The sequence below is a fragment of the Hermetia illucens genome, chromosome 3, assembly GCF_905115235.1.
Source record: "Hermetia illucens chromosome 3, iHerIll2.2.curated.20191125, whole genome shotgun sequence".
NCBI classification, from domain to species: domain Eukaryota; kingdom Metazoa; phylum Arthropoda; class Insecta; order Diptera; family Stratiomyidae; genus Hermetia; species Hermetia illucens.
Window position 1 is genome coordinate 38,427,449 of NC_051851.1, and position 18,115 is coordinate 38,445,563.

At 42.5% G+C, this 18,115-nt stretch overlaps 1 protein-coding gene across 1 annotated transcript in view; it reads left to right on the plus strand.

The window, feature by feature from the left end:
- LOC119652995 overlaps window positions 1–5,693 on the plus strand; it is a 242,139-nt gene extending 236,446 nt beyond the window's left edge. Inside the window, exon 7 of the mRNA XM_038057422.1 lies at window positions 5,128–5,693. Within this exon, the coding sequence (XP_037913350.1) occupies window positions 5,128–5,222 (95 nt within the window). The 3' untranslated portion in view covers window positions 5,223–5,693. The remainder of the gene's footprint in view (window positions 1–5,127) is intronic.
- The last annotated feature ends 12,422 nt before the right edge of the window (window positions 5,694–18,115 follow it).

Below are 18,115 nucleotides of genomic sequence, written 5' to 3' on the forward strand. Positions count from 1 at the left end.
AAGTTTACTCTGAAGGGTGAAATTGCAAGGATTCACGCAGCCGAGTGGAGAAATTTGGACTCTTGCCGGCAGGCGAAAATCCTTGTAAAAGAGCCTAGGGCGACTAGAGCGGCTTTTTGGTTGTCCCTTAAGAAGTGGGACATGAAAACCCTAGTAGGGCTTTTAATGGAACACTGCTCCTTAAACTACCATATGGAAAAGGTTGGGGTAGTGGTTTCGGCTATGTGCAGGCAATGTGAGGAGGAGGAGGAGGAGGCTCTGCATTTTTTATGCAGCTGCCCGGCACCCTCAGATCTCAGACGAAGACACCTTGGCAAGATTTTCTTCAATGAAGAATCTGCACACTCTCTGCCTGCTGTCCAACATCCGCCTAGTAATGTCGTGCTCTAAGAGCACCGGTTCCAGTTCCACATTCCAGGTTCCAAACTCAAAGTGACTTTTCTGTTGCCGCAGTCGTCGTTTTATTTTCGATCTGTTAATAGGTTTTCAATTTGCGTCCCGAATCTGGAGGACCGGTCGGTTAATCTTACCATTCGCCGTCTCTCGCTGCTTTGTATTACTCATGGTTTACCATCCACAGAACCAACAAATCTGCGAGGCTCAGTAAGATTCTGTCCAAGGAACATAGGCGCCCTCCTTTCTTAAAAAGTCGAAAGGCTCCTGGACGGAATCTTTTGGCGAAACTTTGAGGGTGCTTCGTTAGTCGAACTTTGCCACAAGCGAGGTAGACTGTGGGTCAGAGCTTTGCTTGCGAGGTATGCAGCCACTCCAGCGGTGCAAGATGGCAGCCTACAGAAGTAGCAGGAAAGGGTTATGCCAAGCTTGTCGACATTTTCAGGAACAGCATCTCTTTGGGATACGTGCTACAGCTTTGAAGACACGCACGAGTGATTCTCATACCGAAAGCTGGCAGATGTGGCCATAAGTCCGCGAATGACTTTCGACCAATCAGCCTCTCCCCTTTCGTGTTGAAAACCACAGAGTGCGTCCTGGACATCCACCTAAGGAGGCCTCAAAGGCAAATCCACAGAAACTGCTCTCTACGAAGTAATTGGTACGATTGAGCGGCCACTGCAGCACAAGGAATATACCCTAGCTGCGTTCCCAGATATAAAGGGAGCATTCTATAATACAATGTTAGTGCCAACGCTCGCTTCCTTGCCTTGACCATATTGGATTGGAGGGATATCTTACGTATTGAAAATTATCCATGCTAAGGACGAAGATAATTCAGTCGGATCCAGGAGGTAGCCAGTTGGCAAGAATTGTGAACAGAGGTACGCCTCAATGTGGCGCTACGAACTTTCACGGATATTGGACAGCAGCGTGGTAAGGGTGCATATGCTATGATATTGGTGTCAGGGATACTTTCCTCCATTATGAATGACATCATGGTAAGAGCGTTGGGAAAGTGTTCCTTTGAGCGACAAGATGCGGACTCGGCACAAATTCAACCACAACGGAACTGATGCTATTCATCACCAAGATGAGGGTAACCGGATTGTAAAGTAAGTAAGTGAGTAAAGTAAGATATCTGGATGTAATCCTGAGTCCGAAGCTAAATTGGAGATTGAACATAGAACTAGGGGTTCTATATCTGCAAGAGAACCTTTGCAAAGAAATGGAAATTCCGGTCGAGCATGGTTCTCTGAATATACACAGCTGTGGTGCGTCCCATCCTCGCATACGGCTCTATTGTGCGGTGGCAGGTTTTGAGGCCTTGAAGTCCTGTCCAGAAGATGATCTCAATGTACTCCTACACCTCCTCCTCTTAGAACTCCACAATAAATACATTGTAGCGTGCAGTGCCGTCAGGCTAACTGAATCCGGATGTTGGACAGCGAAGCTATACGGCCATAGTAACATCCTAGACGAAATCTCTCGGGAAACCTGGGCATTCCCCACGGACTATGCCCCACACAAGCTGAAATTTACGAGAAATTTTTCTGTGGACATTACAATCAGCGCAAAATTGAAGACCGGCGACGTGTTGCAAGGTTACGACATAGTATTCTTTACCGAGGAATTAAAGATAGTCTGTGAAGGCAATGAAAAAGTTTTCTCGAATAGACGCAGTGTATTCGAGTTTTGCGTTTTCCCCGCTGCAAGAGCACATTCCTAAAGAATTCTCCTGCAACATGTGCTCTCAGGGAGCCGTCTCGGTTCTCATCATATCAGATAACCACCGGTGAGGATCGGTGGGAAGTGTCACTTCAGATGAGTCCCTCGCAGGCTCGTGTCTGATGGCCTTCTTCGGGTACGGGGGACGACACTTCCCAACGGGTTGACTCCAAAACGGGTTTGACCAGCGCAATTGAAAATTTTCGTTTGCCACGTCGTACACTACGCTGAACTTCCCAAGATTTCGCTCGGTATCGGAATTCGAACGCGTTACGCTCGCCATCACTCGCAGCGTTTGATCCCTTAGGGTCATCGATCCGTTTCCACCATTTCGCCCGAGGAAAGAGCATTTTTGATGGCAGGCCAATACTCATCCATATTTTCAAGCGGGTTTCTCAGTACATCTGCCGTCTGATCAGTAGCATACTTTGCCACTATCGAGCGACAGCCGGATCATACAAGCGGTCGATGGTAAACTTGCGAACAATGGCAGACGTAACACAAAAGCAAAGGTAAGCAACCATCAGACGATGATCCTCTCTTGTTACGCATATCTAGAAGGCAACTCGAGAATCTACTGCTAATTGCGAAGTGGTCAATCTAGTGGCTCTTACGGTGTCATTCAATTGAAACGCAACTGACCTTATGTATGTCTCTGCACTCGAACAATGTGCCACCAGTGACAAGGCGGTGGAAGTTACAGAAATCGAGGAACCTCCCACTATTATCCTTACGGTTACCAGGACGGTGCTTCCCCATCACATGTTCGAGCAAGGTGGATTGCGGAAATGAACGTCTTGACCATCCGCTTTTACTATGAAATAACGGCGGGGCAAGTATAACATCATACCGCCCCTTGTTACACCAGGTACTCGTTGAGCGTTTCCCACAATTAGCGCACGTGACTGTGGAGTGAGTGGTGACCAAGAGTTAATGGGGGCAGAGGTGGTGGCGTTAACAACACCACGCCGCACTGCAAGCAATAGTTTCAGTAATTACCGAAGCACTCTCTTTCACCGTCCGGTTAAACTCTCCCTTGAGGTTCGCCACAAATTCCAAACAGTGTGTATTGAATTTTCGGAAGTGGATCCTTTGCATAGACCAGGTATTCCCAGGCTCTATGCATCTCCAGCAATTCCGAGAATATTAAATCAATAATCAGATTTCATCTCGACTATGTGCTGATATGTCGCTGCTGCAACTACAATCATTTGTGTATTGTAGTGATGCAATTTGAAAAGAAACAGGAGGCTGCCACTATATATCCTTTCAAATAAAGTCAATAATCGTATACTATTATAAATTTTAGTAATTGGCTGCAAACCCCCCCCCCCCCCTTAAGTTCATCCTAGCACCACGAAGTTTTGCATATACTATAACATAAAGCATAATTCTACCAAGTTTGGTGGCAATAGCACTATTACTAACAAAGTTATAATACGTCAAATTTGTCGCTTCTTTGCAAATTCAAGACTATGAATGTCAATATCACTCGAGAGTGGATACTCTCACATAATATATGCGTACCTTACGTGCTACGTACAAATGGGTCAAATGCACACTCAAATGTCTTTATATAAGAAATACACAAAACCTTTCATACCTTTCATACCTCAAGCGTCCAGCTTCCGGTTTCCCGACTTGTTTTAAAACTGTGGAAGGGATTTTGTCAAGATTCACTGATTTTCTGTTTTTGGAGGCAATCACAGCTTCCACTATGCTTGCGCTGACAAGTGGATAGGTGAAACATCATCATGATCATTGGAGTTGGAAGAAAATGTTTCGGTTAGAATTCGACGAGGGCAAGTTTTCCTGAATTCCCTGAAGGTATCAGGGCTCAATTCTAAAGAGTTAAGATTGTATCGCGGATTGTCCTATCGAGGGAATGGATTTCGTCACGAAGACGACAGGATTCCGGATAGTATCTTTTTTTAAATAGTCTCCGCCTTAGAGTACACTTGTTTTTGATATCCTCAAGGATATCACTAGGGTGAGAAATTAGGTTGCGGTAGTTTAGGGAGCGAGATGGTATCAATTTATCTCATATTTGCTGAATTATTGCAGTATATTGACCAACTATCCAATTTATGGTATCATTGGAAACTGTTTTGTTGGAAGGGAGGAGTAGTGGTTGAAGTTTGGATTTGAGAGTGCGGTTGATGAGTTTTTAGTTCGCCTTCTGGAAGTCAGGGACTAAGGTTGAGGAGGGCCGGATGATTTTATCAGGGAGTGAGATATCTAAGACCACGGCATCGTGGTCACTCATACCGTGGACTGTTTCTATAAAGGGGGTGTGATTGGGTTCGACGGTTAGATTGCTGCTGATTAGGAAGTGGTTAAGGTAGGAATGGTGATATCTTATAGTAAAGGTGGGAAAGGACGGGCTGAAGTGGGATAGGTTGAAATTGGGATCAGAGGTGATTAGGAAATGGTGGTTCCTGTTCGACGGTGTATCGAACCAGGTTGAGGTCACCATCTATAATTCTGAACAAGGACTTGTCTGCTCTTGGTTGCAGAAGGATAGGATATGACGGATGTCAAAGGTATTAAAGTATTGGACGTTTGCAGTAATTATTACGTTGAACACTTGCCGGAATTCTTGCGGTTTTCTGGCGAAGTCAATTAAAACCGAGCTGGAGATATTCGGGGAATTTATCTGTTGGGATGATGAGGAAGTTGGGTTTTAACTCAGCACGCATCTGCGTAGGAGATAGATGGCCGTGTGAAAGCGGAATTTGTGATTGTTCTTGGAAGTGGAATCTGGGTGTCTTTCTGACTATCTCTTACTCTTGCGTACTAGGTACACGTTACATTTATCTGCAAAATTAACGATTGTTCTGAAGAAGTTATGGATAAATGCTACAGTATTAAAAATATACCTCTTAGCAATTTATATAGGACTATGCTCTTTCCGAAAATATGACGGTACGATTCAGAATCACTACAGCTACTATTTCTGATTGATATATTCAAATTTAATAAAATTATTTCTAATTTTCTTTACAGTTCTGAGTTCTTCACCAAGAACAGCAGTCAGTAGTCTCCTAGTGACTTTGTTGCTTACTATTCTATGTCTAGTGAAAAATCAATTCCCCAGTTAAATTCAACAATGTATGTGTATTAGAAACTTCAACCAAATCGTGTGTTTTGTGAATGGAATTAAAGACGAGAATATTTTGAATGAACAATCATTTTTTGTAATTTAGTGTGAAATGACAAAAGTAACAAACGATAGTGTAATCCAGTGTTAGTTGTTAATTATTTAGCATTAAAAACACGTCTTTCCATTTAGAGATATATAATGAAATTCGCTTTTTTAGTCCTGTAGCATGACAAAAAAAAATTCACATATTGTGGAGAGATAATTTGATTCTATTAAAATCTTTACTAATTTATATTGAATGTTGATTTGTTTGTTGATTTCTTCGAGTTGACCAACAATGGGAACCTCAGTAAATGCAAATTAAAATTTTCTGAAAGTCCGATCACATATTATATAAACAATGATGTTGTATATTGAAAATAAAAATATCAAGTCAAGCTATCAGTTTAACGATTTTGATCAATTTCCCTCAAATCAAAATTATTAGTCTTGCCTGCCGTTCCCTGATTTGCTATTTAATATCATAATGAGTAACCCTAAAAGGAGAAGGGTATTTGTTTCCGAAACTGTTCATTTTATCTAAAATTCTTAAAGGCACGGCAAACAAATTCTTCCAGAAAGAGTTGACTGGACTCCAAATTAACAGGCTATTGTCTGTTCCATATCTTTACTTAGTTGTGATTGGAGGGGAAATTAATTATTCTGAAACAATGTAATTTTCACTTTTACTTTTATCTCAGTTAAAAACAAATATCTATGGTGATTAATAATTGAGGCACATCATTTCTATTGTTTGACATGTGAAGTAAAAGGATGCTGGACAATACAGAGCTTTGATCGGTCTGTGGACTTTATATGAAAGTCAACTGGTGGTATTTTCAAACAAATGTTATTTGGACACCCCAGCCTAGGCCAAATAAGCTCAACACTAGTATCACTAATAATTGTACATACATATATACGAAAAACAATAAAACAATTTTCATTCTCTCATGTAAAGGACCCCCGAACTGCTGTACATACATAGAACACATCCAAGCAGCATCTAGAACTAGAACTTGTGATTGATAAAATGTAATATCAATAAAAATACAATTGCTGGAAATTAGACATGATGTAAAACATGATACGAATTACATCAAATAGAGTTGAATTAATACGAATTTGTTCAGAACCACGGCATATATTTTAGTAAAATTCTATTTAAGTAAATATTTAATATTGTATAGACCTAATTTACACAGGACATGGTACATACGATCAACGGAAACCATATAAAAATCAAGTAGTTAATGAATGTAATTTTTTAGATCTGATCCTTAAATGTATAATATATTAATTTGATCAAACCAACAATTCTTATCACTAGAGATTAGCATAAACGAGAATCAATTATTGCATTTTTTATAATTAAACAATGTAAGTTTGCATCGGAGTAAGTCATAGAAACTCAAGAAAAGTACATTTATTGATTTGTAAAGGTCTAGAAAAAAGGATTTTGTGCTTTTAGTGAAATCTATATTATAAACACTTATATATCATTAGCAATTAAGGTACTATGTATATATTTTTATATAAATAAGTTTCAATGCGAAAAAAAGTTAGCACAACAAAAACACTAATTGTGAATTTTATGATATGTAATTAAGAGAGCAAACCGTAAATGATTATTAATGATAATTGAAAATTGTAAAAAATGCCTTATGTTGATACTAAAAATAAAGAGATGATGAATCGAAAACATGTAATCCGAACTGCCCCGTTTTAATCTTCCCAACTGCACCCCAACTTCTATTTTTTAACATTTGAACAGAATTTTTTACTTAAGTTCTTTATTTATGAATGCTCAAAATCATTTATCCAGACAAAATTTTCCGGTGATAGCACTTCACCTAGAGTTTCTTCTAGGTTCCGCCTTTCTTCCACGAACCTAGGACATTGGAAGAATACCTGTGCTGGGTCCTCTGGGACCCCGTCGCAATGTGGACAATTAGGTGAGGTGTCCAATTTAAACCTGTCCAGGTATCCTCCCTGGCCGGTAAGAAACTGGGTGAGATTATAATTGATCTCCCAATGCTTTCTCTCCAACCACTCCTCGTTGGAAGAGATCAACCTGTAAGTCCAACGACCCTTTTCTAACTGGTGCCATTGCTGCTGCCATGTGTTTATGGATCTCTCCCTTTAATACTTGCGAGAGCCATACTAGTGGTGGATGCTTTTTCGCAAGTGTGCTCTATGTGCTGCTTAAAATTGAGTTTTCCGTCTATTATCAACCCCCCGTTAGTCTCTTTGCTGCCCCACTCGATAGCCCACGCATTAAAGTCACCGGCTATCACCGTTGGACCTCGCCCCCTTGCGTCGTGAACAAGATCGTCTAACTGGTTTTCAATCTCAGGCAGTGTGAGACTCGGTGGGGCGTAGTAGCTGAATATGAATATACCATTAATTTTGCCCACACAAAGCCACTAACCACCTGACCCATGCTATATTGTAGGGCTTGTCGACCGCTTGGCCATACCGCCGTTTCACCAGTCGAATCTGTAACTCATCTGTAACTCATATGCCACCGTGACGGTTTCTACAGGGTTCGCTAATGATGGCAGTTTCCACCTCGGATTCGTAGGTGGTCGAGTAAATCTTGAGCGACCCTACAGTGATTGAGGTTTATTTGAATAAACCTCATTTCTTCATCGCAATATCCCGGTAATCCCGTCTCTCACTTCCTTCGCACAATAAATATTTGGGGTACCTATTGCACGCGTTAGCAATATGGACTTTTTCCCCACACCTTCTGCATCGATCAGACCGATCAATGCCGTTGGTGCATGCCTTTGCGAAGTGACCAAACGCGAGGCACTTGAAGCACCTTTCTAGAGAAATCTGCTCTCGCAGGCGGCAAATAACCCATCCGATTCGAACCTCTCCGGCCGCCAATAACTTCTGCGCTACATCTACTGGTAATCGCAATATGACTGTTTGAGTATTGCCATAGGCTTTCCGCAAACTCACAATGGACTCCTCGGCAAGTTCGTCCAACTTGAACTGTTCCATCAAGGCAGTGCAAATTTCTCCTTTGGTTGTCACTTCATCGTGCTGTGACATTCTCACCAAGTGAGTTCTTAACCAGAGTTCGGAAGCCATCAGTTTTTTCCAAGCTGTTTTTTTCAAAGTTCAAACTTCACCCCCGGGTCCTTCGATTCTTGCTGACATTTCCGCCTAGACCTTTTAGGTTGGGGTCAGCTTTGACCTTTTTCAGTATCTCCGCTTAGGATAAACTTCCATTGCTGGAGATTACAATTGCTTCTGGGCGAACTCGTACTTTTGCCTTTTTCTCCCCCTTTTTATTAACACCCTTCGTCCATCCACCGTTTTCATTCCGTTTGGATTTTGCCGATTCGATTAGCGAACTCACACTTGGGGGACTTGCTTTCTCTCTTCAGTGCTTTTAGTTCCGCTTTTCAGAACTATTTATATGACCTTTTTCCTCTTAGGCGCCAACTGGTTTCCCAAAGGATCCACATCTTTCTCCCGCACCCTCTTGTTTGGTGGCAGGTTGTTTGCAATACGATTAGGTGTCACTTGGGTCGCCTGTGACATCGTTGGGGTAACAGATAGCACAGCTCTCACCATATTTTTTATGGCTTGGTGCACGTTGTGCTTGTTTTGATGAACTCAGACAGCTCCACTATTTTTCGGCAAGCTATGGAGCCCCCGTTGGGGCCCCATTCATAACGTAGGGGGGGTCTTACACTGTACCCGGTAACATCCGCAAAATTCATGGCAGACGTTGTCACATGGCAGGTGCCTTGGGTGGTGATCCAGTCAGTATGCTGGGCGGATAATACCCACCCCCCGCCCCCTTTTGCTTTCGTTACCGAAAATTGCACTGTCTGCAACCTCTGTTAGGATTTTTTAAGAGATCCGAAAAAACGCCGCTGGTTCCTCGCGTATGTTGCATTCTGGACACTTCTAGAGTGGCTTTCGCCATACTGTCGTAACCGACTGCATACGACAGAAAGTTTCTGCTTTGTGTATACCCAGAGTTTCAACTACGGGTGTCTCACTGGGGATGGCATAGTTTCTGTACATCCTTTGCACTTTAGTTCTCACCCGTCTGCTGGCATTGCCAGTGTTTATTTGAATCAGCCTAGCAATATCCTGCCTTAGTAAGTCCCGTCGATGATTCAGACGAATTTTTCGGTCACTCGCCAAAGCGAATCTTCTGACCGTGCAATCCGACAGTGGCAACTGCACCACAATACATAAGTGGTTGTAGCTGCAGCAGCAATATATCGGCACACAGCCGAGGCGCAATCTCATCATTGATTTGCGATAGAATTGTCGGAGTTGCTGGAGATGCATAGAACCTGGAAATACCTGGTCTTTACAAAGGATCCATATCCGAGAATTCTATATACGTTCTTTGGAATTCGTCCCGAACCACAGCGGAAACCTCAGCTGGACGGTGGAGAAGAGTGCTTCGGCGAGTGCTGAAACTGTTGCCTGCAGTACGGCGTGGTAATGTTATAATGCCCCTGCTCCCGCTCGACGAATCTCTGTTGTAACAAGGGGCGGTAAGATGTTGTACCCGACCCCGCCGTTATTTCGTAGTAAGAGCGGATGATGATTAGGTTCATTTCTTCAGTCCACTTCATCCACTGCCTTCGTGAATCTGCTGGTCGCCACAGATTGTGGTGAAACAGATGCTGCAGGCGGAGCAATGCTTCTGGTCCTCGCGGCGTCTATACTTCGAACCGCACCACGATTAGCGGTTTCGACGCCGTGCTGTCCATTACGGGAGTCCGACCCAGTCACAAAGTCAGATGACTCCCGCCGGTTATCCGCATCGGACCTCAAATTTCTCTTTCTTCTTATTTTCAACGTTCCTGCGCTTGCCTCACCTACCCCCTGAGACGCTGCGGTGGCGTACAACCATTCAGACTGAAGCTATCCATCCCTCCTCCTTTCACAACCGCGTTTGGCACCGGCGGCGGTATATTTTTATTATTATAATAATAATAATCGTTGGCGCAACAATCCATATTGGATCTAGGCCTTGAAGTGTGTTAGAGCACTTCATTCAAGACCGTAACGGTACACTACAGTATACTGTAGGAGGCAATGTGGTCAGCATTGCGCTCGCCCGAGATTATTACCCTGATTTGACTCAGGTACTCATTCACAGCTGAGTCGACTGGTATCCGACGTCAAATCACGATACAAATTGCACTGTCACCAGTAAGATTTGAACCGCGACCTTCCGCACGACAGCCTTGTGCTTTAACCACTCAGCTATCCGGACACTTTTTATTATTAGTTATCTCTAATTACGATTTTTTTCTCTTGTATCGTTTTTGAATGATGAAAACGGTGTACCATGAATTCTAACTAGGCTCGTTTGATTTGAAGTGTTCGTTCCTCTCTCCTCTTCCTTACTCTCGCAAAACTCTTATAATTAGGAACATCATTCATAATAATAGCCTGAGGATGTGAAGGAAGAGAGGGAACTTCAGTGGCTGCGTCTCAATAATCACCGGAGGCAGGTGAACCAAAATCAAGACTGGGATCCGTTCAGGATCTTTTCTCCTCGATCGCGGCACTCGGATCAGGAGATATACCGCCCCGAACGCGCGGTCAAACCGTGTTTTTTTTTTATTTTCATTTTTCAGGTTTTAGCTCGAATTTTGGTTTAACTCGTTAGGTTTACACGAATCCCTATGTTTGTGCAATTATTTTCAATATCCAGTGCGGACCCACGCATTGGTATAGACACGTGAATTTTAAATAATGACACGTGAGAGATCGTAGCGCTCAAAGGACCTTCACATTTCCGAGCCTGGCTAGCACAAAGCTTCAGTATCTGCGAGCAGACCTTCACCGTCAATTTCGCCAACTTCTTAGGTTTTTGGGATAGTTCTTCCCTCTAGGTCGTCCTCGGTCACTCATAATGGTCATCTGATCATCTCAATCCAATTAGTTCATAACAAGTGGCAGGTGGAAACTATGAAAATATGACACAGAGAAAAAATAGAGAAGAGTAGGAGTGGACAGGAGATCACCGAAGAACGATCATTCGAGAAGCAGAAGAAGAGCAAATACAAAGAAGGAAATATCTGGAGGAATTCTTTAAGAAAACTCTGGGGAGGCAAAAGGATTCTCAACAGTGGCCGGATGAAAAGGCAATGTACAAACAAGTGAGGAAAAGGAAGACTGTATTGCGAGATGACGAGGTCATAGGGAAGTTTCAAAACTGCGAGGATGCCATTCACGAAATTGAAAATTGCATCAAATCGCACTGGTCAAACGAAAATAATGAAGATAGGAGTCTACAACTTTGAGACCGTTGAAAATTTCCTCTCTCTAGGGTCAAAAATTACAACCGATAACAGCTATGACGATGAAATCCGTGCATCGTTGTTGGCTGCTAACAGAGCCTATTTCAGCATACAAAAGCGCTTACTGTACAAGACAATGATCTTGCCAGTCCTCATGTAATCCTCGGAGAGTTGGGTTCTTAGCAAGAAAAATTGCGAACTTCGAGAGAAGAATCTTCCGAAGATAATAATACATAATAATCCGAAGATAATAATACATAATAATACATAATGACGGAATCTATTAGCGATACCACGACCATAAAATCCAGCTCAATTGTTTACAGTGGACGGGTCGCTTAATCCAAATGGATGATTATGATTCAGCCCGGATAGTCTATAAGGGCAATATCTATGGTAGAAAAAGAAGACGAGACAGACCCTGCCTGAGATGGAGCGATGGTGTAGGTCAGGAGGCTAGATCGAGTTGTCTGGAATTCCTTATTAAAGCAGGCCGAGACGGATGATGATGAAGAAGCTGGAAAATTGCATTTGGATACCGATCAGGAAATCGGAAAACTGCAGAAAGCGACTACTCAATGGATGATAGGCGAAAAGCACGGAGGAGCCGAGAGAGACCAGGCAAAAAATTGCGACACAGTACGAAGGAAATTTGTAGAAACAAGAAGCGATTGTAGTGGTTGATAAGAAGAATTTAGTCTTTAGAGGACAGAAGCGTTAATAGTGATGTGCGAGATGGCAGGCAACTTAGCCTGAAAAATCGGTGATTAACTACTGCACACTTGAAACACGGATTACAAATGCCCACTACACCGACTCTGTACGAGAAAGAGGTAGATTTGTTTAAATTGAAGTCACATTAAGCTCCTGGAATCGACGGGATTTCAGCTTAGGTCTTAAAAGGAAGGGGAACACAACTCACCAGTCGAATATACGAACTAATCAGCAAAATTTGGACAACTGAGCAAATACCACACAATTATTAGCTTTTTTTCCTAGCAAATTCCCCGCCTGTTCCATCGATATTCATAAGTTTGGCATTCGTTATATCCCCTATTTACCTATAATGGTTAACTTCTTACCTTTTATTCGGGCATTCTTACCTGAGAAACCATGATTACAGATTATGATTCCACCTACAATTCCGAAGTGAACCAATAAAAGTTTTTAATATTTATTACCAGTAAATGTGCATTGTTTAAAGATTCTTTCTTAAACTCTCAATCATTCCTTTTTGCGGCGCTTCTTTTGAAAATTTCATATTTTGTTCTTATCCATTGAAGAAAATTTCAAAGTGATGTCCTGAGAACATTGAACGATTTGACTTTGAACCAAGCAATCATTTTCTTATAAAAAGAAACCATCACAAAGGAAACCTTCCTCGAAAACATGTCATGGATACGCTAGACATCGAAAATAAAAGAGCCTTTTCCTTGCTTTTCCTCTCCCTATAAATTATCGTTTTCACTAGGAAACCATCCACAAAAACTAGCCAGCGCTTTAACACTATGTCCGCCCCGCTGCCGTGCTATTCACGAGGGAACCTATTTTTGAAGCTATTTTGTGTTTGAGCCTGGAAAGAAATCCCTATCGCGCCTTTGTGCTCGACTTGGAGAGAACACTTCCGTTTCATATCAAAAGGATTTCTTAAGTTCTTGATGAATCCGATTTATTATCCAATATTAGGTACTAGGCGGAGAGCACACAAAGGCTCAGTAGTGGGAAATCCGTTTTTCTGAAAATGATATTACCTTCATCCGTAGCGACTTGCTTTCTTCTAGTAAAAATTTCTTTTCTTCTTGTCAGCATCGTGCACTGAAAGACCTCATACCCAGGGGCGGAGAAGGGAGGAAGAAGATTTCTCTTCCTTGGATCCATATACATTGGGTATGTGAATATAAAGGCAATGACTATGATACTCGAAAGTATGAGGCCATTTCTATGTTTTATTTGAGAAAATTGTGGGAGGAAAACGGAAGTGAATTTTACAAGTGCTGCTTGCATATTTTATCCTTAGAGTCAAATTTGTTTTTCACTAGACAAAGATTTCTTTTGAAAATTTCCGGATCATTTATTTTAAAGACCCACCCATAAATAGTTGATGCTTTCAAAAACATTTCGTCAAAATTATAAATTCCAAAATCGATATCCCGATATGTATGCCGTATTGAATATTAAACGAAATGATCTTGCTCAAATGTTTACCGACCATCACGGCCTTCAGATACGCAACATCCGGAATCACCAAACTCAGGAAATGCAAATGATGAAGTCCAAATAAAGGTTCACGAGGAGCTCATCTATGATAAATAAAGACTCCTGATGGAGAGTAGGATTTGTATGGGCTAACAAAAGGCGATACCAACACACCTACAGTATCTAGCATCTTTTACGGAGTTGAAGACAGGGATGGTAACTTAACATGAAAAATTGTTAGCGGTGATATATCGCGCAGATATTAACAGCATCATATTTTTATTTAAGGGTCTAGGGATTCTAAGTCCGCGTTTACTTGATGTCGGACCCGACCAAATGAGGAACAACTTACCCGAAGCGGTTGGCAGATATTAAATCGGGCCTGGTACGAAGCCGAAAAGCCATCTTTTAATATTTAATTTAATGTAGTCCGCTAGTTTTGCAAGTCCTATCTAGATTGCGGGTATGCACTACAGAGCTCTAAGAGGCAATAAGTAAATAAAACCTGGGAGAAGTAATAGGACCATTATTGACTAATATTGTAAATCGGCAGTGAATAATTGGTAACACAATATAGTCATTTCCTTAGGCAAGGATGTTACACATTCAGAACAATGGCAACTTTAAAATGCATCATCGTCATGGTTCCCTTTGAAATTATTATCAACGAAGGTGAATTTATCTATTTATCTATGGCATTGCTGACGCAATCCAATCTGTTCGTTTTTAAGGTTTTGTTTGTAAAACAAAACCTTATTAAAATCGGTTCAATGTCTGTCTGTCTGTCTGTCCGTCCGTCTTTTTTTTTTTTTGGCGTTGGAAGGTGGAAAGGTTCAAAAATAAATAATCAATAAAAAATACCTCCTTCACATTCCACTCTCCCAACGGAACTCCTATCAAGTATTGCGTCGCGGGGCTGGATCAGCTTTTAACTGTGGCTCATTATGGTTCTCTCCCTTCCTTGTTTTCTTCGTAGTTCTTCCTGCCTAAGCTGTTGGTGAATAGCTTGCAGTTCCCTTACGACTTGGTTCCAGGCATCCGTTGACTCCAGCATAAACTCCACAATGTTTTCGGGTGTTAAACGCCTGTCTGCGGCCGCTTCCATTCTTGTTCGGTGCGAGGTGAACCTGGGGCAATCAAATATGACATGCTCCGCATTCTCAGCCACGTTACCACATCTTGGGCAGCATGGTGATTCGTCGTGACCAAATCGATGTAAATAAGCACGATAACCTCCATGACCACTTCAGAATTGTGTTAACTCGTAGCTTAATTCCCCATGGTTTCGTTTAAACCATCTCCGAATATCCGGAATGATACAGTATGTCCAACGACCAGTTTGGGACTTGTCCCATCGCTTTTGCCACCGTTCGATAGATTCCCACCGTGCCAGCTGCCGTTGAAATGCGCTAGACTCTACAGCTGCATACGTTTTGTCGTAGAGTCGCCGACTTTCCTTCGCCAAGATGTCTATGGGGAGCATCCCTGCTAGTACATATGCTGCTTCTCCTGATGTTGTCCGATATGCACTGCATACCCGGAGTGCACTTAGCCGATACACCATTTCCAATTTTCGGCAATTCGCTTTGTTATTCAGAGCAGCTTTCCAAACTGGAGCTGTGTAGAGTAGCACGGAGCTGACTACCCTGGAGAGCAGAAGACGTCGACTTTGTTTTGGCTCACCAATGTTCGGTAGTATCCTCGACATCGTTGTAGCGATGGAAGACGCTTTAGTTGCGGCGTACTCAATGTGTCTTTTGAAGTTGAGTCTTCTGTCAATAATTACTCCCAAGTATTTGAGCGATGGTTGGGAGTAAATTGTTTTTTCGCCAACTTTGATTTTCACAGTTGTGTTCTTTCTTCTCCTGCCTATGAGAACTACTTCTGTTTTATGTTCGGCAAGTGAAAGGCCAGAATTTCTCAACCAGGAATTGATCTCCCGTATCGTTTCATTTGCATAGATTTCGATCTCGTCTTGGTCCTTTGCAACCACTGTTATTCCAATATCGTCGGCGAAGCCAATAGTTATCACGTTGTCCGGTAGGCGTAGCGTCAACACTCGTACATAACTAACCACAGCAAGGGACCCAGGACAGAATCTTGTGGCACTCCGCAAGTTGTCAGGAATATTTCTAGCTCATCGTCCGAGTCGCAGTACAGTCTTCTCCCAAGGAGAAACTCGACCACAATGCGTACAATGTACTTCGGGGCCTGTATCTTGTCGAGTGCCTCGATGATTTTTTTTCCATTTTGCACTATTGAATGCATTTTTTATGTCGAGGGTTATTACTGCACAGCATTTTCCTTCTTCTATTGCAGTCTGAGCCAAGCCAGTCAGCATGCTGATTGCGTCGACAGTTGATTTCGCCTAACGAAATCCGAATTGTTTGTCGGAAAGGCTTCCTTCCTTTTCCGCAACAGCGAGCAGTCTCTTATATATTACTCGTTCAAATAGTCTGCTAATGGTATTAACCAGACATATCGGCCTATATGAGGAGGGGTCACCCAATGGTTTACCTGCCTTCGGAATGAGTATTAGCTTTTGTACCTTCCATTGCTCGGGGAATTCTCCTTCTCTAAGGCATGCCGTGAAAACTTGGGCAAACATATCTGGCGCTGTCCTGGCGGCTACTTTCAGGGTAATGTTAGGGATTCCATCCGGTCCCGGAGTCTTTTTTTCAGTCAATCTTTTTGCTGCGTCTAGAACCACCACTATCGGAACTTCGTCGGGATTTAAATGTACTGCTGGCAGACTTGCACAATTCACATCAACTGGGAATAGAGTGTTCACTATATTCTGCAACAACTCTGGATAAGTATAGGGTGGGGAGCGCTTGTCTTTTAGTGATGACATCACCGACCTATATGCGCCACCCCATGGGTCAGAGTCAGCTTCAGTACACATCCGCTTGAAATGTTCAGATTTGCTCTTTGCGATAGCTACTTGCAATTTTTTCCTCGCATTTTTATATTGCACGTGTACCTCCTCGAACTCAGGTCGGTTTCTTCTGCGCTGGGAGCGTCTCCTAGCTTTGAGGCACTTTTTCCGACATTCCTCAATTTCGGAATTCCACCAAAAATTAGGATTTCGTCTTCGGAAAGTGCTACGTCGAGGCATAGCCGCATCGCATGCCCGCTGCAATTTTTCCACGACCTGTGAAACTTTGTTTTGTGCGCTTCCCGATAGCAATGTATCTTCCAGAAGTACCTCCTTGAACGTTTCTGCGTCGAATTTCTTAGTTACCCAGCTCATCCTTATTCGTTTTAATGGTTTCAAATTATTCCTTTGAGAGGTTTAAAAGATGATAGCCTGATGATCGCTGTGTGTGTACTCCTCGCTGACACGCCACTGCAAGTCTCTGATTAGAGTATCACTGACGAAGGTGAGGTCTACCACCGATTGCAATTCTCCCCTCCGGAATGTGTTGGCTCCCCCAGAGTTGGCAAGTACCACGTTCAAGCGCGAGAATGTCTCCAGCAATATTCGTCCTCTTGCGTTGGTTTCTCTGCTACCCCATTCTTCTGCCCATGCTTTGAAATCGCCGTCTATAACATTCGTGGTGGTAGCGACTTGCATTGAAGGATAGTTTCTCCAGCAATGGCGTGAATTCCTCTAATGTGAGGCTCGGTGCTGCGTAACAGCTATAGATGTATATCCCTCCAATTTTGGCACGGGTGAACCCGTCCTCTGGATGTTTTTCGTATCTACTATAGCTTGGCTTCCGCAGCTCCATATCGCCGCCTTACTGGTTTTGTCTGCTATACATGTCTGTCCGTCTGCCTGTCTGTCTGTCTGTCTATCTTTCTGTCACAGGCACTTTTCTCAGAAACGGCTATACCGATTGACACAAAATTTAGTGAGAAAGTGGAACCTGCGGACCCCCATCCAGTGAGTGATATCCTCCTTCGTTGAGATTTAGGGCGGTCCGCATACATATAAAAGCGGGGTGTACAATTTTTTTTCACCAAATGTAGGCACGTGGGGCATCAAATGAACGGTCTTGACTAGCACTTTTCGAAGCCTGTCTTAGTTTTGAGATTTGTTAAAAAGGCGGGGAGTGGGAGGAGTGCAGAGTGATGATTTCTTTAACGGAGCCATTCTTAGAAACTAACCAACCGAAAAATCTGAAAGAAAATCATGAAGCTGCCTCTATACGGTGCCCAGGCCTCAAAATACTCTCCATATCGATATTTGTTCAAATTAAGTTAATAATAGTATATTACCATATTTTTGGGAAAATTGAGTCAAACCCCCCTTAAGTTAATTTGAGGGTTATAAAAGTGGGTAGTAGTATAAAATATAACATGAAGCATATTATCTCCAAGCTTGATCAAAATCCTATTATTGGTAACAAAGTTA